General features: G+C 45.7%; 1 protein-coding gene across 1 annotated transcript in view; it reads right to left on the reverse strand.

The window, feature by feature from the left end:
* LOC140718841 (uncharacterized) overlaps positions 1–12,445 on the reverse strand; it is a 40,341-nt gene extending 27,896 nt beyond the window's left edge. The window contains exons 1-4 of the mRNA XM_073033055.1: positions 12,315–12,445; positions 11,462–11,767; positions 6,713–7,018; positions 1,075–1,380 (exon numbers count right to left, since the gene is read on the reverse strand). Of these exons, the coding sequence (XP_072889156.1) occupies positions 1,075–1,380; positions 6,713–7,018; positions 11,462–11,767; positions 12,315–12,375 (979 nt within the window). The 5' untranslated portion in view covers positions 12,376–12,445. The remainder of the gene's footprint in view (positions 1–1,074; positions 1,381–6,712; positions 7,019–11,461; positions 11,768–12,314) is intronic.
* Positions 12,446–22,909: the final 10,464 nt, after the last annotated feature.

Genomic DNA, 22,909 nt, shown 5'->3' on the forward strand with positions numbered 1-22,909 from the left:
CAGGAGGACCTGGAAGAATGGGCAAAGAGGTGGCAGATTGAATACTGTGTCAGGAAGTGTATGGGCACACACTTTGGTAGAAGAAATAAAAACATAGACTAAATGGGAAAAAAATTCAGAAATCTGAGGTCCAAAGGGATTTGGGAGTCCTCCTACAGGATTCCCAAAAGGTTCATGTGCAGGTTGGATCAGTTGTGAGGAAGGCAAATGCAATGTTAGCATTCATTTCAAGAGGACTACAATATAAACACGAGATGTAATGCTGAGGCCTGTATAAGGCACTGGTGAGGCCTCACAGTGTACTGTGAGCAGCTTTGGAAGCCTTATCCAAGAAAGGATACGCTGACATTGGAGAGGGTTCAGAGTAGGTTCACGAGAATGATTCCGGGAGTGAAACAGTAGCGACTGAAGGCTCTGGGCCTGTACTCGCAGGAATTGAGAAGAATTGGGGGTGGTGGGGGAATCTCATTGAAAGCTAGTGAATACTGAAAGGCCTAGATAGTGCGGGTGTGAGGAGGATGTTTCCATTGGTGGGGGAGCCTATGACCAGAGGCACAGCCTCAAGGTACAGGGACATCCATTCAGAACAGAGAGAGGGGAATTTCTTTTCTCAGAGAGTGGTGAAACTGTGGAACTCGTTGCCATTGGCAGCTGTGCAGGCCAGGTCACTGGTGAATTTGAGGCGTAAGTTGATATGTTCTTGATTAGCCAGAGCATTTAGGCTATGGGAAAGCAGGAGAATGGGGTTGAGAGGGAAATGGGTCAGTTATGGTGAAATGGCAGAGCAGACTCAGTGGGCTGAAGGGCCTATTTCTGCTTCTATATCTTACGGAAATCCAGAGTAACACTTACAATACACTGGTGCTGGAGGAACTCAGCAGGTCAGGCTGCATCTATGGAGAGGAATGAACAGTCGACATTTCAAGCTGAGACCCTTCATCAGTATAATTCCTCTCCACAGATGATGTCTGATGTGCAGAGTTCCTGCAGCAATTTGTGTTTGTTCATGAGAACTTGTCCAAGCTGAACAGCATCCAATCTTAACATAAACATTCAGTGACACAAGGTACTCACCAAAGATTCGCAAATCTATTATTCGCCGCCCCTGACCATCAACGCTGATAGTATAAATTCCCTGGTCACTTGTCCTTAAGTTGCTTAATAATAAATCTCCAGTGGACAGATTAAAATGTAAACGATCTTCAAAATATTTGTTTGGTTTCACTTTTCGGTGGTTTGGTCCAACAGCCAAAATGGTGAACTCAGTTCCGTTGTTGCTAGTGAACTCACACACAACTTCACGACCACGGAGATCGGCACCGTTTCCAGACACCAACGAAACATTTTTACCAAGGACGCCATTAACTTGCTTCCTTTCATCTGGGCATTAGGAAGGGAAAAATCAATTACGTGGCATCCTTGAAAAGGGTGAAATGTGGGCAGGGGTCAAGGCAAGGTGATATACACTTTTAATCAGAAGGCAGCTAAGCAACTAAAAAAACATCTGTGGGTGGGGTGGGAATGAAATATGTAAGTAAGCTGGCCAAAAATACCAATACATTTTGAGATATATAAAGAGAGCCTAGAGTAGTGTTGGACAACTGGAGAATGACGCTGGAGAGATAGTAATGCGGGACAAGGAAAAGGTGGGTGAACCGAGTGAGTATTTTGATCACTGTGGAAGACGCTCGCAGTATGCCGGACGTTCAAGAGTATCAAGGGGCAAAAGTGAATGCAGTTGCTATTACAAGGCAGATGGTGTTTGAGAAACAGAAAGGTCTAAAGCCACTTGGACCTGCCAGACAATACCCCAGCGTTCGAAAATAAGCAGCTGAAGAGATTATGGAGGCATTAGTAATGAACTTTCAAGAAACAACAGATTCTGGCATAGATTTGGTAGACTGGAAAATTGCAAATGTCACTCCACTCTTCAAGAAGGGAGGGAAGCAGAAGAAAGGAAATCATAAGCCCGTTAGCCTGACCTGAGTGGCTGGGAAAGTATTGGATACGATTGTCGGGGATTTAGTTTCAGCGAACTTGGAGGCACATGACAAAATGGGCTAAAGTCAGCATAGCTTCCTTAAGGAAAAATCTAGGATGACAAATCTGTTGGAATTCTTTGAATAATAAGCAGGATAGATGAAGAGAATTGGTGGATGTTGTGTACTACAGTTTCCGGCGCCGACCTGAGCGGCAGCCTTTTCCAGCTGCTCCCGAGATTCGATAAAATTGATCTTTTTTTTTAGGTTGTTTTCTTTTTAGTCATAGTGCTATGTCTAGTATTTATTTAATATTGAGATGGAGAGAAAGGTGTATTCGAGAGACCAACTACTTGCGCTGAGAAATGCGCAAGTCAGTGTTGCGCAACAGATCCAGATCCCGAACGAAATTAAACGGAGGTTCCGTGGCTCCAGGGCTGGAAAACTGCGCAGGTATAAGTGGACGGAGAGGAAGAAGAGTTATAAACCCGCTGTTCCTTCGGTCATTATGGGGAACGTGAACTCGCTGCCAAATAAAGTGGATGAGCTAGCCTCACTAGTAAGGAATGTTAAAGCATACAAGGAATGCAGTTTAATGTGCTTTTCCGAAACATGGCTGACGGCTAACATCCCGGATGTAAACGTAGAATTACCTGGTTTTACTACGGTAAGATTTGACAGAGATGCCAAAAAGTGTGGGAAGAAGAAAGGAGGGGGACTCGCTCTCTACATTAACGTAAGATGGTGTAACCCCGGGCATGTGAGTACAAAGATCTCCGTTTGTGAAAAGGATATTGAGCTGATCGCTGTGAGTATGAGGCCATATTACCTGCCTCGAGAATTCGCCAGCGTCATTGCGGTGATTGTGTATGTCCCGCCGCGTGCCAACGCAACGGTAGCGTGTGACATCATCAGCTCCGCCGTAGCTAAGCTTCAGACACAACACCCTGAGGCACTGGTGATAATTACAGGGGACTTCAACCATGTGACTTTGGACAAGACACTACCTGCTTTCTCCCAGTACGTGGATTGTTACACCAGGGGTAACAGGACTATTGACCTGCTGTATGCAAACGTACAGGATGCATATAGTGCATCCCCGCTGCCTGCACTGGGGAAAGCTGATCACAACCTGGTTTTGTTACAGTCAAGATATAAATCAATTGTGATGAGGCATCCCACTACCACACGCTCTTTTAGAAAGTGGACTCCTGAAGCTGAGCAGGCCCTGAGAGATTGCTTCGGTACTACTAACTGGGATGTACTGCAAGGGGGGCTCTGTGGGGGCGTTGAGGAGGTCACTGAATGCACAACGGACTATATTAATTTTTGTGTGGATGCGGTTGTTCCTGTTAGAACTGTTCGCTGCTATCCCAATAATAAGCCCTGGATCACTAGTCACATCAAAGGCCTCCTAAACCAGAAGAAGAGGGCCTTTAAAGATGGTGATCGGTTGGAGCTTAAAAGAGTTCAGAAGGAACTCAGAGTACAGATAAGGGGGGCAAAGGAGCAGTATAGGAGGAAGTTAGAACAAAAGCTGCAGGAAAAAAGCATGAAGGAGGTGTGGGATGGGATGAAGATCATCACCGGATGTGGTGCAAAGCGGGGGGCAAACATAAGTGGAGATGTGGAGAAAGCGAACCAGCTGAACAACTTCTTCAATAGGTTCGACAGCACAATCTCACCCTCACTGAAGAACTCCACACCAGGCTTACTTCCCTCACAGGAAAATATCCACTCACAGGAGACCTGGCCCACGCCCAGGTTTACGGCTGCACAGGTGGAAGGTCAACTGAGGAAGATCTGTACCAGCAAGGCGGCTGGACCGGATGGAGTTTCCCCACGATTACTGAGGGCCTGTGCAACTGAACTGGGAGAACCACTACAGCGCATCTTCAACATGAGTCTAGATCAGAGAAGAGTACCCAGACAGTGGAAAACATCTTGTATTGTCCCGGTACCAAAGAAACCACAACCAAAGGAGTTGAATGACTTCAGACCTGTTGCCTTGACGTCGCACGTGATGAAGACCATGGAGCGGCTGATAATACAGAATCTGAGGCCACAAACCAGGCACGCCCGGGATCCGCTTCAGTTTGCGTATAAGGAGAAGGTGGGAGTGGAGGATGCTATCATGTATTTGCTGCACAAATCACTCTCTCACCTAGATGGGGTCAGTTGTGCTTTGAGGATTACATTCCTTGACTTCTCTAGTGCCTTTAACACCATCCAGCCCAAGATCTTAAAGCACAAACTAACGGAGATGGGAGTAGACTCTCACATGGTGGATTGGATAGTGGACTACTTGACAGATAGACCTCAGTATGTGCGGTTGGGAGACTGTAGGTCTGACACAGTGGTCAGCAGCACAGGAGCGCCACAGGGAACCGTACTCTCTCCGGTCCTGTTCACCCTGTACACATCTGACTTCCAATATAACTCGGAGTCCTGCCATGTGCAGAAGTTCGCTGATGACACGGCCATAGTGGGGTGTGTCAGGAATGGACAGGAGGAGGAGTATAGGAAACTGATACAGGACTTTGTGATATGGTGCAACTCAAACTACCTGCGTCTCAATGTCACCAAGACCAAGGAGATGGTGGTGGACTTTAGGAGATCTAGGCCTCATATGGAGCCAGTGATCATTAATGGAGAATGTGTGGAGCAGGTTAAGACCTACAAGTATCTGGGAGTACAGTTGGACGAGAAGCTAGACTGGACTGCCAACACAGATGCCTTGTGCAGGAAGGCACAGAGTCGACTGTACTTCCTTAGAAGGTTGGCGTCATTCAATGTCTGCAGTGAGATGCTGATGGTGTTCTATAGGTCAGTTGTTGAGAGCGCCCTCTTCTTTGTGGTGGCGTGTTGGGGAGGAAGCATTAAGAAGAAGGACGCCTCACGTCTTAATAAGCTGATAAGGAAGGCAGGCTCTGTCGTGGGCAAAGTACTGGAGAGTTTATCATCGGTAGCTGAGCGAAGGGCGCTGAGTAGGCTACGGTCAATTATGGAAAACCCTGAACATCCTCTACATAGCACCATCCAGAGACAGAGAAGCAGTTTCAGTGACAGGTTACTGTCGATGCAATGCTCCTCAGACAGGATGAAGAGGTCAATACTCCCCAATGCCATTAGGCTTTACAATTCAACTGCCAGGACTTAAGAACTTTTTTTTAAAGCTATTATTAATGCTTTTTGAGTTAGTGATTTAGATGCATATCATATTATTACTGAGTTAAGTATTGTATGTAATGAGTTTTTGCTACAACAAGTGTATGGGACATTGGAAAAAATGTTGAATTTCCCCATGGGGATGAATAAAGTATCTATCTATCTATCTATCTATCTATCTTGGAATTTCAGAAGGCCTTCGCAAAGGTGTCACACATAAAGCTGATAAACAAGGTAAGAGGCCAGGGTATCACAGGAAAGATTCCAGCATTGTCTGATTGGCAGGAGGCTACATGTGGGAATAAACGGAGCCTTTTTATGGATTGACTGCTGGTGACTAGTGGTGTTCCACAGGGGTCTGTGTTGGGACTGATTCTTCTACATTGTATGTCAATGATTTGGATGATGAAATGGATCATTTTTGACCATGTTTGCTGCTGATATGAAGGTAGATGGAGGGGTAGGTAGTGTTGAGGGAGCTGAGAGGCTGCAGGAGGACCTGGAAGAATGGGTAAAGAGGTGGCAGATTGAATACTGTGTCGGGAAGTGTATGGGCACACACTTTGGTAGAAGAAATAAAAATGTAGACTAAATGGGAAAAAAATTCAGAAATCTGAGGTGCAAAGGGATTTGGGAGTCCTCCTACAGGATTCCCAAAAGGTTCATGTGCAGGTTGGATCAGTTGTGAGGAAGGCAAATGCAATGTTAGCATTCATTTCAAGAGGACTACAATATAAACACGAGATGTAATGCTGAGGCCTGTATAAGGCACTGGTGAGGCCTCACAGTGTACTGTGAGCAGCTTTGGAAGCCTTATCCAAGAAAGGATATGCTGACATTGGAGAGGGTTCAGAGTAGGTTCACGAGAATGATTTCGGGAGTGAAACAGTAGCGACTGAAGGCTCTGGGCCTGTACTCGCTGGAATTGAGAAGAATTGGGGGTGGTGGGGGAATCTCATTGAAAGCTAGAGAATACTGAAAGGCCTAGATAGTGCGGGTGTGAGGAGGATGTTTCCATTGGTGGGGGAGCCTATGACCAGAGGCACAGCCTCAAGGTACAGGGACATCCATTCAGAACAGAGAGAGGGGAATTTCTTTTCTCAGAGGGTGGTGAAACTGTGGAACTCGTTGCCATTGGCAGCTGTGCAGGCCAGGTCACCGGTGAATTTGAGGCGTAAGTTGATATGTTCTTGATTAGTCAGAGCATTTAGGTTATGGGAGAAGCAGGAGAATGGGGTCGAGAGGGAAATGGGTCAGTTATGGTGAAATGGCAGAGCAGACTCAGTGGGCTGAAGGGCCTATTTCTGCTCCTATATCTTACGGAAATCCAGAGTAACACTCACAATACACTAGTGCTGGAGGAACTCAGCAGGTCAGGCTGCATTTATGGAGAGGAATGAACAGTCAACGTTTCAGTCTGAGACCCTTCATCAGTATAATTCCTCTCCACAGATGATGTCTGATGTGCAGAGTTCCTGCAGCAATTTGTGTTTGTTCATGAGAACTTGTCCAAGCTGAACAGCATCCAATCTTAACATAAACATTCAGTGACACAAGGTACTCACCAAAGATTCGCAAATCTATTATTCGCAGCCCCTGACCATCCACGCTGATAGTATAAATTCCCTGGTCACTTGTCCTTAAGTTGCTTAATAATAAATCTCCAGTGGACCGATTAAAATGTAAACGATCTTCAAAATATTTGTTTGGTTTCACTTTTGGGTGGTTTGGTCCAACATCCAAAATGGTGAACTCAGTTCCACTGTTGTTAGTAAACTCCCACACAACTTCACAACCTTGGAGATCGGCACTGTTTCCAGACACCAACGAAACATTTTCACCAACGACGCCATTAACTTGCTTCATTTTATCTGGGCATTAGAAAGGGAAAAATCAATTACGTGGCATCCTTGAAAAGGGTGAAATGTGGGCAGGGGTCAAGGTTAGGGTGTGTTGGGAGGAAAGGTGGCGAGTTATTTAATATTCATGAGGACATGACTTTTATTTGGTGGGGGGAGAGTGTAAAGGGGGTTTCTGCTTTTTCTTTGTTACTGTGTTTCTTTGATAATGCTGGAAGTTTGTTTGGGTTAAAATTACTGATATCGTGAATTGTATTTGTTTGTTAACCAATTGGGATTAATGTTATTCTTTCTTGTGGCTCTGTAAACTGATTGTTGGCGGGCATTTTGGGGAATCGGCGTGAGGGGGTGAGAGAGAGAGAGAACGCGATGCTGGAAGCTGGGCGACAGAACAGACCCTGAGCGGGGGTCCGAGGCCCAAGGGTTTCGGTGAGGAGAGGAGACGAAGACAGATTCGTGTGGAGCGTCTGGTCGACCACCGTGGTTGGTCCCAGGCGTCGGGTCGAGGAGTTCGGAGGGGCTCGAATGGTGGCCAGAAGACTTCAGTAATTGAGCTCCAACGGTTGTGCACGAAGTGGTTTGGACTTTGATAAGTTTGGCGCCTTTTCTTTATTGTTTTTCCTTCATATACACTGTATCGTTATTAATCACTTAGTTATAGTAACCTTTATAAATTGTACTCATTTAATCGCATATGGTGTACTGTCTGTTTTTGGGCGAGGCGGGGGACATCACACAGCATCCACACCAGCTGATTACCCAGTTTGGCGGGGCTGAAGGCTGCTCCCACTAGACGAGAACGTGCTGAGCGAGCCTGATGCGACCCAGGGGGTTACATTGTGGGGGGCTCGTCCGGGATTGATTTCTGCAGAAGCTGTGTGATCGCCCTCTTTAAATTATGTCTGTGGCGAAGGGCTGGTGTGCCTTTCTGGGTGGGCAATTGCTGGTTATCACTGCATGTGTGTTGGGTGGGGTGGCTGCTGTTGGTAGCCTGGAGGGCGTTGTTCCAAGTTCCGACTAGCGTTGACAAAATGGTGGTGGGGCCATGGGTTGTCCGTACTGTTCGGAGAGTGAGGAGTGACAGGTTGGGATGTTTCAGCAGTGGTGGACTCCGCCCAGTTGTTGGAATAATGTCCAGCCCTAAAGGGGCGGAGACGTGGGCGGAGCGGACCTCTCAGTAGTTGGGTGAGTGGCAGTGCTTGGCTGAGGGAAAGCGACAGGGATTGGTTGAAAGTTTGAGTAGGCGGGCTGGTGGCGTTGTTAGAACTGTCGGGTTCAATTACCTCGGGGTGACAGCTGTCAGTTATGTGGAAGTGTGGGAAAATGCGTGTGATTCGACTGGAAGTCAAATGCCACAGCTGGGGGGCTTATCATATCCGTGGCAGGAGATTGGTGGAAAGTTTTTAGGGTATCCCTTTTGGTTAGGAGGGCAGATAAATTGCTTGCGGTGCCAGAGGGATCTGTCAAGGGGATCAGCTCCTCCCTCAGTAGTTCAGTTGATCCGAGAGGTGTTGGGAAACTTAGAGGAGGCCCAGTGGGGGAACGGCTTGGGGTCTCTGGGGGAGCACGTTCCCAGCAATGTACCAAGGAACTCCCGAAAGGAACAGACTCTATTCCTGAAGGCTTAGAGGGACCACGCACTCAGGTGTTGTTACGGATGGATGGAAGTCAAGTTAAAGCCATCCTCGGCACCGGGGCACCGTTTAAGTTGCTGTACAGTTTGTGTTATAACCGTTATTGGAAGCATTTACCCTTGACGACATTGAGGGCACTGGAGATTTGGGGTACCAGTGCCGGTGATTATCCAGACGACGGTTGTTGGTCAGTGAAAATGGAGTTCTTAGAGGCAAAGGTGGAGGTGACTGAGGTTCGTGAATCGTTAATGCTGATGTGTCCGGACACTGTTGAGATGGGCAGCGTTTCAGTTCTGGAGAGAACCAATATCCTGCTGGTGCACTTGGGGGCCTGCCCGGAGGAGGTGGGTGAGAGCTGTTTGGAGGCATTGTCGATGCACCCAGAGTTTCGAGCTGCTTGTGCGGACGCGTGTAGCAGCATTGGGCCGATACCGAATTCAAACAAGAGCCGGTGGTGGTACAGCCTGGGGGAAGTATCTGAGGGTGAGACCTTCTTAGTGGACGCTGCGAAATACCACGAGGGAGGGGAGTTGACCGCTGAAGACACCTCGGTGAGTGAGAGGTTGTGGCGACTGGCCCTTGAAGCCGTGGAAGACGTAGGCAGCGTATGTGTGGAGTATATTACGCTGAAGAGGCGCACTGTCAGTGACCAGAATATGGCCCTGAGGGCCGAAGAGGCGATGGCCTGTCTGAGTGGTGCGAAGTGGTTTAAGGTGCTGGATCTGAGGAGTGGATGTTGCCAGATCCCGATGAGTGGGGCCGACAAGGAGAAGACGGCCGTTATAAATTCCCTAGGAGTCTTCTGGTCCGAAAAGATGCCACAGGGCATATCCGGAGCCCTTGCAACCTTCTTGCGGGACATGTGGAAGACCATGGGGATGTGGAGGCGTTTGGAGTTTTGGCGTATGTGGATGATCTCTTGGTATTTGGGTTTGCCTCAGGAGAATATGAAGTGAGGTTGTTGCAGGAGCGGCTGAGAACTACAGAGTTAAAGTGTTCTCTGGACACGTGCCAGGGCTGGCGAAGGTCGCAGCTCGTGAGTGACTGTCTCTACGGAATCAAGTTTGAAATGAAAACGGAGACTGGAGAAAGTTGATCTGGAAGAAGTCATGAGGAAGAAAAAGCTGGAGAGAAGTGCAGTGAATACTGAACAGGAGGCTGAAGAGACTGCAGGAGCAGTGCAGGCCACGTGTTTCCGTTTGGAGAAGATCAAACAGCAGCTACCGATTGCAGAAATGAGGAAGAATGCAGATTCGATGGATGATGTGCTGGATGTGTGGTACATGCTGCCTTTTGCTGACTTTCCCTCGATTGAGGAAGAGACCTTTGGCCCTTCTTCCACTGAGTCAGGTGTAGTGGGGAGGGTTAGCTGTGTGCAGTGTGGGGCATGAGTGAGAGGTTGAGAGAGGAGTTGGTAGCGGGCCCGAGGTATCCCCAGTTGTGTCCGAGCCTGAATGGTTTAGGTGAGGGGGTACGGAGGTCTCAGAAGGGTTAGGGAACTCCCAGATAGTTGGCCTATGTAGCGCCTGAGGAACAGGGCGTGAGGTTTACTGTGTGGGGAGGAGATGTCACTGTTTGTGCTTGGGTTAGGGTGTGTTGGGAGGAAAGGTGGCGAGTTATTTAATAGTCATGAGGACATGACTTTTATTTGGTGGGGGGAGAGTGTAAAGGGGGTTTCTTCTTTTTCTTTGTTACTGTGTATGTAAACAAAATGGCTTCTTTGTTATGATAATGCTGGAAGTTTGTTTGGGTTAAAATTACTGATATCGTGAATTGTATTTGTTTGTTAACCAATTGGGATTAATGTTATTCTTTCTTGTGGCTCTGTAAACTGATTGTTGGCGGGCATTTTGGGGAGTCGGCGTGAGGGGGTGAGAGAGAGAGAGAACGCGATGCTGGAAGCTGGGCGACAGAACAGACCCTGAGCGGGGGTCCGAGGCCCAAGGGTTTCAGTGAGGAGAGGAGACGAAGACAGATTCGTGTGGAGCGTCTGGTCGACCACCGTGGTTGGTCCCAGGCGTCGGGTCGAGGAATTCGGAGGGGATCGAATGGTGGCCTGAAGACTTCAGTAATTGAGCTCCAACGGTTGTGCACGAAGTGGTTTGGACTTTGATAAGTTTGGCGCCTTTTCTTTATTTTTTTCCCTTCATATACACTGTATCATTATTAATCACTTAGTTATAGTAACCTTTATAAACTGTACTCATTTAATCGCATATGGTGTACTGTCTGTTTTTGGGCGAGGCGGGGACATCACACAGCATCCACACCGGCTGATTACCCAGTTTGGCGGGGCCGAAGGCTGCTCCCCCTAGACGAGAATGAGCTGAGCGAGCCTGAGGCAACCCAGGGGGTTATACTTCCTTAAGGGAAAATCTGGCATGACATATCTTTTGGAATTCTTTGAATAATAAGCAGGATAGATGAAGAGAATTGGTGGATGTTGTGTACTTGGATTTTCAGAAGGCCTTTGACCAGGTGTCAGAAGCAGGAGAATGGTGTCGAGGGGGAAATGGGTCAGTCATGATGAAATGGCAGAGTAGACTCAGTGGGCTGAAGGGCCTATTTCTGCTTCTATATCTTATGGAAATCCAGAGTAACACTCACAATACACTAGTGCTGGAGGAACTCAGCAGGTCAGGCTGCATTTATGGAGAGGAATGAACAGTCTCAAGCTGAGACCCTTCATCAGTATAATTCCTCTCCATAGATGATGTCTGATGTGCAGAGTTGGTGCAGCAATGTGTTTGTTCATGAGAACTTGTCCAAGTTGAACAGCATCCAATCTTAACATAAACATTCAGTGACACAAGGTACTCACCAAAGATTCGCAAATCTATTATTCGCAGCCCCTGACCATCCACGCTGATAGTATAACTTCCCTGGTCACTTGTCTTTAAATTGCTTAATAATAAATCTCCAGTGGACCGATTAAAATGTAAACGATCTTCAAAATATTTGTTTGGTTTCACTTCTGGGTGGTTTGGTCCAACATCCAAAATGGTCAACTCAGTTCCACTGTTGTTAGTGAACTCCCACACAACTTCACGACCGTGGAGATCGGCACTGATTCCAGACACCAACGAAACATTTTTACCAAGGATGCCCTTAACTTGCTTCATTTCATCTGGGCATTAGGAAGGGGGAAAAAAATTAATTACGTTGCATCCTTGAAAAGGGTGAAATGTGGGCAGGGGTCAAGGCAAGGTGATATACAGTATGATGTAGAGATAAGAACTCCTCCCAGTAACAGGCATTTGCACTGGACACAGGTCTAGAATTAAAACGGATAATAGTGGAAGCGTTCAACAGGTCAGGCAGCATCAGAGGAGAGTGAGAGAGTTCAGTTGGAGGTCAATGACCTTGACACACAACTACTGAAAATCAACAACCTGAGAACCCTAACTTTTCCTCCTACCCCCTTCCAGTTGTTCGTTCTCTCCCTCTCGATTCCCCTACCCGCTCACCCACCCCACCCCCAATGCAGCCTGACCCGCTGAGTCTTTGCAACTTCTTCACTTACTCCCGAAGTTCTCTAACGTGATGCAACTTCTGCCAGTGTGCTTAGGCAAGAGCCGTTCTCGGCGCAGCGCGACCTCGGTCTCAGCGCTCCCGCGGCGAAACCGAGATTGACCGTGGCGCACGCTCATCATTTCGGGCGCGTTACTTCTTACCTCCTGTGCCGATCACCCTCACCAGCGAGCAAAACAAAGCCAACGCGAACAGACACTTCATCTCCAGTCTTCTCAACTTCTCGAAAATTCTGTGCTCGACGGCTAAAGCCCCACCTAAAAGGGGCGGGGACTGGAATTGCGTAAAACTGGAATTACCGGGCAGTAAAAATACAGTAAATTCAGGTGATTTCTATTACCCTGGTAACGTTAAGTTGATTGGGTGGTTCTGGTTGAGGACAACGCCTAAACGAAGGCTCCAATGCTTGCAAAAGGCTGTAGATGTAGCCAGATCTATTATAAGGACAACTTCCAGAGGTGGTGCGTCAAGACAGCAGCACTGATCTCTAAAGACGCTCACCATCCAGCACACGCCCCCTTCTCATTAGATAGATAGATACATAGATACTTTATTCATCCCCATGGGGAAATTCAACATTTTTTCCAATGTCCCATACACTTATTGTAGCAAAACTAATTACATACAATACTTAACTCAGTAAAAATATGATATGCATCTAAAATCACCCTCTCAAAAAGCATTAATAATAGCTTTTAAAAAGTTCTTAAGTAGTTTACTTAAATACATTGAGTCCTAACCCCGGCACTTTAACATATCTTACTCCTGGCGGTTGAATTGTAAAGCCGAATGGCATTGGGGAGTATTGATCTCTTCATCCTGTCTGAGGAGCATTGCATCGATAGTAACCTGTCGCTGAAACTGCTTCTCTGTCTCTGGATGGTGCTATGTATGTAGAGGATGTTCAGGATTTTCCATAATTGACCACCATCAGGGACGAGGTACAGGAGCCTGAAGACACACACCCACCGTTCAGGATATGGATCCACCCCGAGGCCATCAGGTCTCTGCATGAACAAACCATGAACGCTACCACTCTATTTCTGCTCTATTTTAACACTAATCAGTTAGTTGAATTTTTAAAATATATTTATTATTGTAATTTATAGATTTTATGCATTGTACTGTAATGCAGCTGCAAATCAAAAAAAAACATGACATATGTCAGTGGTATTAAACCTGATTCTGATTTAAATAGAATTTTTGCAGTTTATTTTGTGTGTGTAAACACTGTCCACACACACACACACACACACACACACACACACACACGCACACACTCAGACACTCACACACACACACACACACACACACACTCAGACACTCACACACACACACACACACACACACACACACACACACACACACACACACACACACACACTCAGACACTCACACACACACACACACACACACACACAGTCCATGTTTTATTGTTTTACAACATTGAATCACAGTTGATTTAATTTGGCTTTTTTGACACTGACAGAAAAAGTTTCATGTCAAAGAGAAAACCGATCTCTACAAAGTGATCTAAGTTAATTACAAATATAAAACACAAGAACACTGTAAGTATTCACCCCCTTCAAGTCAGTATGTAGTAGATGCACCTTTGGCAGCATCTGTGTGTATTGGTGTCTATCAGCTCTGCACATCTGGACACCACAATTTTTCCACATTCTTCTTTAGAAAACTGCTCAGATTGCATGGGGATTGTGAGCAAATAGCCCTTTTCAAATCCAGCCACAAATTCTCAATTGGATTGAGGTCTGGACTCTGACTTGACCACTCCAGGGCTTTAACTGCTGTATATTGTTTTTAAGCCATCCCTGTGTAGTTTTGGCTTTACGCTTGGGGTCATCGTCTTGCTGGAAAACAAATTTTCTCCCAAGTCGCAGTTCTGTTGCAGATTACATCGGGTTTTCCTCCAGGATTTCCCTGTATTTTGCTGTATTCATTTTATCCTCTACCTTCACAAGCCTTCCAGGGCCTGCTGCAATGTAGCATCCCAACAGCATGATGCAGCCACCACCATGCTTCACGGGAGGGACAATGTGTTTTTGATGATGTGCGGTGTTTGGCGTATACCAAACATACTGTTTAGTGTGTTATGCCTGTGCCCAACTCTGAGGGGCCGAAGGGTACAAAGTAGCCCCCTCCTTTTTGAGAATCGCAAGATCGCTATTAATTCAGGTCAGGAGACCCAGGAAATGAGAGAGAGAGATGCAGAATCCACAGGGGGTTTGGAATGTCCTGGCCCCTCAACGATACAAAGCCACGGGAACAGGCCATTGTCTCTTGGAGACGGAATTGTGTATTGAGCACTGTGCTATTCATCGATGCCCTCAAGGAATGAGCAACGTGGGCTGGTTGGAGGGATGGCATCCTCCCCAACCTGATTGACATCTGAGACCCCGTGAGTAAGGATAAAAGAAGGTCTGGGGAACAACCCCTTTAGACGCACCAGGAGAAACAATAGAAATCCCGTGACAGCGTAATAGCGAAAGCCGGTGGAAAGCCCACGTGCGTCCTTTTCCATTTGCCTCGGAAATGGTGGGACTGACCACGGAAGACGGCTTAGCTAAAAGGAAAAGGACACCGACGACATTTCGAAGGATCAACATCATAAAAAGGAAAACGGGCAAGTTCTAAAACAAAACTCCGTCTCTCTCTCCAACCAAAAGCTGCAGCCTAAATGAACTTGAGTGACTTTTATATTTCCATGGGACAATACATTATCCCCTAGACAACGATAGAGCTATTTCTTATTGATTATTATTATACCCGCGCTTTTAGATTTAGTATTGACGACGTATATTATCTGTATGTTTGCATTGATATTATTTTTGTGTATTTTTACCAATAAATACGGTTAAAAATAGTACCATCAGACTTCAACGGACCTCTCTATCTTTGCTGGTAAGTGACCCAGTTACGGGATACGTAACAAGTGTGATGGCCAAAAAGCTCAATTTTAGTTTCATCAGACCATAGAATCTTCTCCCACCTGACTTCCGAGTCTCCCAAATGCCTTCTGGCAAACTCTCACCAAGATTTCATGAGTTTTTTTTTTATCAATACTGGCTTTCTCTTTGCCATTCTCCCATAAAGCTGTGACTGGTGAAGCACCCGGACAGCAGTTTTATACGTGCAGCCTCTCCCACCTCAGCCACTGAAGCTTGTAACTCCTCCAGGGTTGTCATTGGTCTCTTGGTGGCCTGCCTCACTAGTCCCTTTCTTGCATGGTCACTCAGTTTTTGAGGACGGCCTGCTCTAGGCAGATCGAAGGCAGATCCAGAGACTGAAGACTACAGCACCAGCAGTGAGGACCAAGAAGGTATGGACAAAAGAAGCACAGGAGTGCCTACAGGACTGCTTTGAATCGGTGGACTGGACTGTATTCAAGGATTCATCTTCCAACCTGGATGAGTATGCTGCAGTTGTTAACATCTTCATTAAAACCTGTGTGGGCAAAGTGCGTGCCAACAAAGACTTACTGTACATTTCCAAACCAAAAGCTGTGGATGAACCAGGAGGTACGTCGTCTGCTGAAGGCTAGATCTGTGGCAGTCAAGTCTGGCAATTCAGGCCTGTACCAGAAAACCAGGTATGATTTGCAGAGGGCTAATTCAAGGGCAAAGAGATGATTTCAAATGAGGTTGGAGGCGATATCGGATGCACGACAACTCTGGCAGGGTTTGCAAGGTATTACTCTCTACAAAGTGAAACCCAATAACATGAATGGCAGCAATGATTCACTACCAGATGAACTCAATGCCTTCTATGCCTGCTTTGAAAGGGAGAACACAACTACAGCTGTGAAGATCCCTGCTGCACCTGATGACCCTGTAATCTCCCTCTCAGAGGCCGATGTTAAACTATCTTTAAAGAGTGAACCCTCGCAAGGCAGAAGGTCCCGATGGAGTACCTGGTAAGGCTCTGAAAACCTGCGCCAACCAACTGACGATAGTATTCAAGGACATTTTCAACCTCTCACTGCTAAGGGTGGAAGTTCCCACTTGCTTCAGAAAGGCAACAATTATACCAGTGCCTAAGAAGAATAATGAGGGCTGCTTAATGACAATTGCCCAGTAGCACTCACATCAACAGTGATGACATGTTTTTGAGAGGTTGGTCATGACTAGACTGAACTCCAGCCTCAGCAAGGACCTGGACCCGTTGGAATTTGCCTATCACCACAATAGGTCAATGGCAGAAGCAATCTCAATGGCTCTCCACACGGCTTTAGACCACCTGGACAACAGAAACACCTACATCAAGATGCTGTTCATCAACTATAGCTCAGCATTTAATACCATCATTCCCACAGTCCTGATGGGGAAGTTGCAGAACCTGGGCCTCTGTACCTCCCTCTGCAAATGGATCCTCAACTTCCTAACTGGAAGACCACAATCTGTGCAGGTTGATGATAACATCTCATCCTCGTTGACGATCAACACTGATGCACCTCAGGGGTGTGTGCTTAGCCCACTGCTCTACTCTCTATGTACACATAACTGTGTGGCTAGGCATAGCTCAAATACCATCTATAACTTTGCTGACAATACAACAATTGTTGGTAGAATCTCAGGTGGTGACGAGATGCGTACAGGAGTGAGATACTCTACCATCTAGTGGAGTGGTGCCGCAGCAACAACATGGCGCTTAACGTCAGTAAGACGAAAGAGCTGTCTGTGGACTTCAGGAAGGGTAAGAGGAACGAACACATAACAATCCTCATAGAGTGATCAGAAGTGGAGAGAGTGAGCAGCTTCAAGTTCCTTGGTGTCAAGATCTCTGAGGATCTAACCTGGTCCCAACATACTGATGTAGTTATAAAGAAGTCAAGACATCGGCTATACTTTATTGAATGGTTTGTCATATGAAGAGTGTTTGATGGCTCTGGGCCTGTATTCAGTAGGATTCATAAAAATGAGGGGTTACCTCATTGAAACCTATCAAATGGTGAAAGGCTTTGATAGAGTGGATATGGAGAGGATTTTTCCTATGGAGGGAGAGTCTAAGACAAGAGGACACAGCCTCAGAAATAGCAGAAATGGAAATAAAAAAGTAGTGAGGTAGTGTTCATGGGTTCAATGTACATTCAGAAATCTGATGGCAGAGGGGAAGAAGCTGTTCCTGAATCGTTGATAGTGTGTCTTCAGGCTCCTGTACCTCCTTCCTGATGGTAGCAATGAGAACAGGGCAGGACCTGAGTGACGGGGTCCTTAATGATAGACGTTGCTTTTTTGAAGTATCTCTCCTTGAAGATGTCCTGGATACTACGGAGGCTGATGGTCACGGTGGCGCCAATGTGACACTGTAATGTAAACTGTCTGCAGATTAGTAGCAAAATAATGGCAAGTGAATTGATGGGATCAGTGAATAATAAGATGGGCTACAGAGAATAAGCAGAGGTGGAAGAGATGAGACTGCTGTTCTGGGAGGTTGTATGTCCCCGACGGACTCAGTAATGCTTGTCTGATGCCATGAGCCTGCCGTGCTGCTGCAAGTAAGTTTTTCATTGCCCCTGGGCATATGTCTACTTGTGCATGCGACAATGGATTTGACTTTGACCTTTGACCGAATGAGTGCCGTCGATATCATAATGAGTAAGTCACAAGATACAGTGTGAGTTACACAGAGAAGCGAGAATGTACACAGCAGTTTTCTGTGATCCGCAGTACGCTTTCAAACGGCATTCCGGTCCTCATGGGGGCACGCGCGAAGCTGGTGGCAGCACGCTAACGCCTGAATTCTTGGCGGATCTTCCAGGAGTCGCGGTGAAGTACCATGCTGTACAAATGAAGGACCGATCATCCTACCATTTTGTAATCCCAAGAATACTTGAAGCCTGCTGGTTCCTTCACGGCAGATCCACTGCGGAATGAGGTTGAAGCGGGAGCTGATGACCCTGAGAATGAAGGGTGACAAAGAAAAAGAGACATAACTGCGTTGTTCTTGCTGACAACACCCATGCACCAGGAATGTCGCTCAGGGACTTAGACTATTTTTACTGCAATCTGCTTTGTCCTGTGTATGACTATAAGACTATAGTTTTATATAGTTTCTTCCTTCTTTTCCTTATAAATTTTTTTTCATTTTCATATATTACAATCAGCTTTTTTTCTTCAGCTTTATTAATTGTATATATATCAATTTGTTTAAATTTTGTATCATTTTATAGCTGTAGAAGATTATGAATCGATAAAAAGATTCTAAAAATGAAATGACATAGGAGCAGAAGAAGGCCATTCAACCCATCGAGTCTACTCCACCATTCAATCATGGGCTGATCCAATTCTTCCAGTCATCCCCACTCCCCTGCCTTCTCCCCATACCCTTTGATGCCCTGGCTAATCAAGAATCTATCTATCTCTGCCTTATATACACCCAATGACTTGGCCTCCACAGCCGCCAACGTCAACAAATTCCACAGGTTTACCACCCTCTGCCTAAAGTAATTTCTCCGCATCTCAGTTCTAAAGGGACATCCTCCTTTCCCTAGAAACCCCTACCATGGGAAATAACTTTGCCGAATCTAATCTGTTCAGGCCTTTTAACATTCGGAATGTTTCTATGATATTCTCCCTCACTCTCCTGAACTCCAGGGAATACAGCCCAAGAGCTGCCAGATGCTCCTCATACTGTAACCCTTTCATTCTTGGAATCATTCTCATGAATCTTCTCTGAACCCTCTCCAATGTGAGACTGATGGTACAAGTTGGAACAAGTTGGGGCTGGAAGTGTTCCAGAATTTGAATTTTCCAGATTTTGGAATATATAATGAGATAGTTCAGGATCGCCATCATTTCCAACTCTGAATTTATGTGCTACCGGTAAGCAGACTTTGTCTTACAGTTGTTCATCACACATCTGTACATCACGTGAAAATTATTACACAACACTAATATAATGAAAATATAATGTGTGAAGGGTAACAAAAGCAGCCCAGCAGCATCAGAGAATACCTGAATCAGCTGTTGAACAACAAACAATGGCAGGATTTCAGTCTCAACCTATGATGCCATCTTTTCATGAAACGTTCACAGCACACTAGTTGCATTTGACTTTTTTTATAGGTTTTATGTAAGGTATTAAAACATTCAGCATTGTAAACTTGTTCTGGTGTTAGAATTTCATCAGTGACAGTATCTGCAAACTTATCAATGAACCTCTGCTGCTTCGTGATCAGCAGACACTTTTAAAAATCTTTAAAAACTTAATGCGGTGCCTTTTCTTAAATTTCTGAGACCAGCCTGATAAATATTCACAATTACCTTCAATTTTCGGTTCATCGTGATAGATCTTCGCTTGTTTCATGATCAGCATACTGTTAAGCGGCGTATGTTCATTCCAAAACTGACGAAAGCTTACTTTCAATATACAATTGAGAACTTCATGCAATGTTTTTCTATTTTTCATTAACTTCTGTTCATTACATTTGTGACGTCACTTCTCAGAACTGTCTGGCCAGAGACCTGCGTTTCACCTGAGAACTTCTCCAGCACCTTGTGGAAGTTTCCATGTCATGTCAGCACTTGGGGGAAAAGAATTAGAATTTTGGGGGTTTTCAGAGTTTGGAATTTCAAGGTACAACCTACACCTTGTTGTTGCACTTTGACCCCAGAGGAAAGCTGTTTCATTTGGCTGTATTCATTGGTATTCATGGATGGTTGAATGATTAATTAAATTTAATTAAACATGAATATGAACTTATTATAATGGTAATATTGATAAGGAAGAGTATCTTTCAGGGATACAGGATTTCTCAAAGGGACTGGGTGACGCATCCATTCTGTGGTTTTTCACGATGTAAGATGGAAGCAATTCCAGTTCCCACCCCCATTCCTTTGGAATGTGTGAGGAAACCTGAGCACGCAGTGGAAGCCCATGTGGTCGCAGGGAGAGCGTGCAGATTCCACACCCACAGCCCCAGGGGCAGGGATTGAACTCGGCCACTGGCCGTGTGAGGCTTTGGCTCCACCAGCGATGCCACTGTGCTACCCCAAAGTGAGCCAAAGATTCCCAGAAGTCCTCGAGCCAGACAACATGGAAGCAAACTTTTTAGCATGTTTGGTCCGCGATGGATGTCAGGCACCCATTGACGCTAATCCACTGGCAACGATGCATTTATTTATGGAGGCTTTCAGCATATCCTTGAATGTGTTCATCTGTCTACCTTGTAATTCTTTCCACCTGAAAAGATCATCTGATTTAGGCCTCAGGTGGCAGGCACACGGACAATATCCCGAGTTCGCTGCTGATGTTGAATGGGAGAGGTTTACTTGTTCTTCCAGTGATTTCAAAGGTTTCAAAGGATTCAAAGGTACATTTAATGTCAGAGAATACATCCTGAAATTCTTTTTCTTTGCAATGAAAACAGAGGAGTGCCCCAAAGAGTGAACGGCAGTTAAATGTTAGAACCCCAAAGACCCCCCCACCAGATATTCTAACAGGGCTATGAGCTGCCTGCTGCAGATGGTGTAATTTATTTCAAAAATCATTCGAATTATATATTATCAGAATCAGAATCAGGTTTAATATCACTAACATACGACATTTGTTCTTTCATTTACAGTACAGTGCAATACATTAAAAACTATAAATTACAATGAGAAATATGTATTTAAATTTAACTTAAATAAGCTGAGCAAAAAGAGAGCAAAAATAGTGAGCTGGTTGTTGGTTCTGGTGATTTTTGATCTGCAGATTCTTTTAGGAGCCTGAGATCTAGAAACTTATTGCTTCACAATCGTCTGTTGAAAGTTTAAAACGAGAAGTGGGTTCAGAGCACATGAAACTAAAGATTAAAGAACTAAGAACAAAGAGAACTAGGATGGTGATTTTTGTAGAAGCTGTCACTTTTGTTAAGGCAGATTTCTGAGATAAACCTAGTGGGTGACACACACGTGCAGCATGTTTAACACTTAGCCAACGAAAAATGAAAGATGACAAAGCTGTTAGATAAAAATGTAACTGTTATCACAAACATGAGAAAATCTGCAGATGCTGGAAATCCAGAGGAAGACACACAAAATGCTGGAGGAATTCAGCAGGTCAGGCAGCATCTATGGAAATGAATAAACAGTCAATGTTTCGGGCCGCGACCCTTCATCAGGACTGGAAAAAAGATGAGAAGTTCAGAGTAAGAAGGTGGGGTGAGGGGAAGAAGGTGATTAGCGATAAGTGAAACTGGAAGAGAGGAGGGGTGAAGTAAAGAGCTGGGAAGTTGATAGGTGAAAGAGATAAAGGAGGAATCTGACAGGAGAGGGTAGAAGGTCATGGGAGAAAGGGAAGGGGAGGAGAAACCAGCGGGAGGTGATGGCGAGAGAAAGAAACAGGAATGGAGAATGGGGAACCATGAAGGGGGGTAATTACCAGAAGTCTGAGAAATTGATGTTCATGCCATCAGGTTGGAGGCTACCCAGACGGATACAAGGTGTTGCTCCTCCAGCCTGAGTGTGGCCTCATTGCGACAGTAGAGGAGGCCGAGGACTGACATATCGGAATGGGAGTGGGAAGTGGAATTGCAATTGGTGGCTTTTTCTGGTGGGTGGAGGGTAGGTGTTCGGTGAAGTAGCCTCCCAATCTCTGTTGGGTCTCACCGGTATACAGGAGGCCACACTGGGAGCATCGGAAGCAGTAAATGACCACATAGGTGAAGTGTCGCCACCCCTGGAAGGACTGTTGGGGGCCCTGGATGGTAGTGAGGGAGGAGGTGTAGGGGCAGGTGAGAGCTTGCAGGGATAAATCAGTACCAGGTTGGAGATGATAAAACGCTATGTAACTCTTATATCATTTTGCCACCAGTAGGTGGAGTCTCACACCAAATATTGTGAAAAATACAAGTTATACGTTAGGGAAACTCAAAATTCAGTCTTGATAAAAACTCATTAATTCAATTTATACCTTATTAAAAACTTAAAGAACAACCGATTCCAACAGAAGTGTTTATGGACTGGTTCATAATCCATTCAGAAATCTGATGGTGGAGAGAAAAATGCTGTTACTAAAATGTTGAGTGTGTGCCTTCAGGCCCCCCCCCCCCGTTCCTCCTCCCTGATGGTAGTAATAAACATATCAAATAATTGCATTCATTATACATCTTGCCCTACGTTTGTTGAAGCATCAGTTCAATGCATTTCTTTCAATATGTCAATGGTACTCAGAATACTTCCTTCAACAAAGCGCTTCTGAGAGGTTTTTACAAGGACCTGGCCCCTCTGTGTCTGTGGCAGCAAAGCCCTGAACTGTGGCCCTTCCTCACAAAGCCTCTGCTGTGGCCGCACTTGAACTTCAGTGCATTCCTCAGCACGGACTCCTGCAGCCTGGGCCTTGTCAATCTGCAGTGTTCATACGTGGGATATCCTCACACTGGGAAGACCAGCAAGTCTGCACAAATCAGTGTTCTGATAAAGAGATCAGCTTTATCAAGATCAGCTTTATTTGTCACGTGTACGTCAAAAGATACAGTGAAATGCGTTGTTTGTGTCAAATCAAATCTGCGAGGATTATCCTTGGCCAGCCCACAAGTGCAGCCTCGTTTCCAGTGCCAAGGCAGCATGCCCACAACTAAATAACCGTCCCTGAGGGTCTTTGTAACGTGGGATTAAACCAGAGCGCCCAGAAGAAATCACGTGGTCAGGGGGAGAACTTGCGAACTCCTTACGGCAGCATAGTGGAGTGAGGGCAATAAGAAAGGCTGAATCCCACATAGAAGGTACAGGAGCCTCAG

The sequence above is a fragment of the Hemitrygon akajei genome, chromosome 2 (assembly GCF_048418815.1).
Source record: "Hemitrygon akajei chromosome 2, sHemAka1.3, whole genome shotgun sequence".
NCBI classification, from domain to species: Eukaryota; Metazoa; Chordata; class Chondrichthyes; order Myliobatiformes; family Dasyatidae; genus Hemitrygon; species Hemitrygon akajei.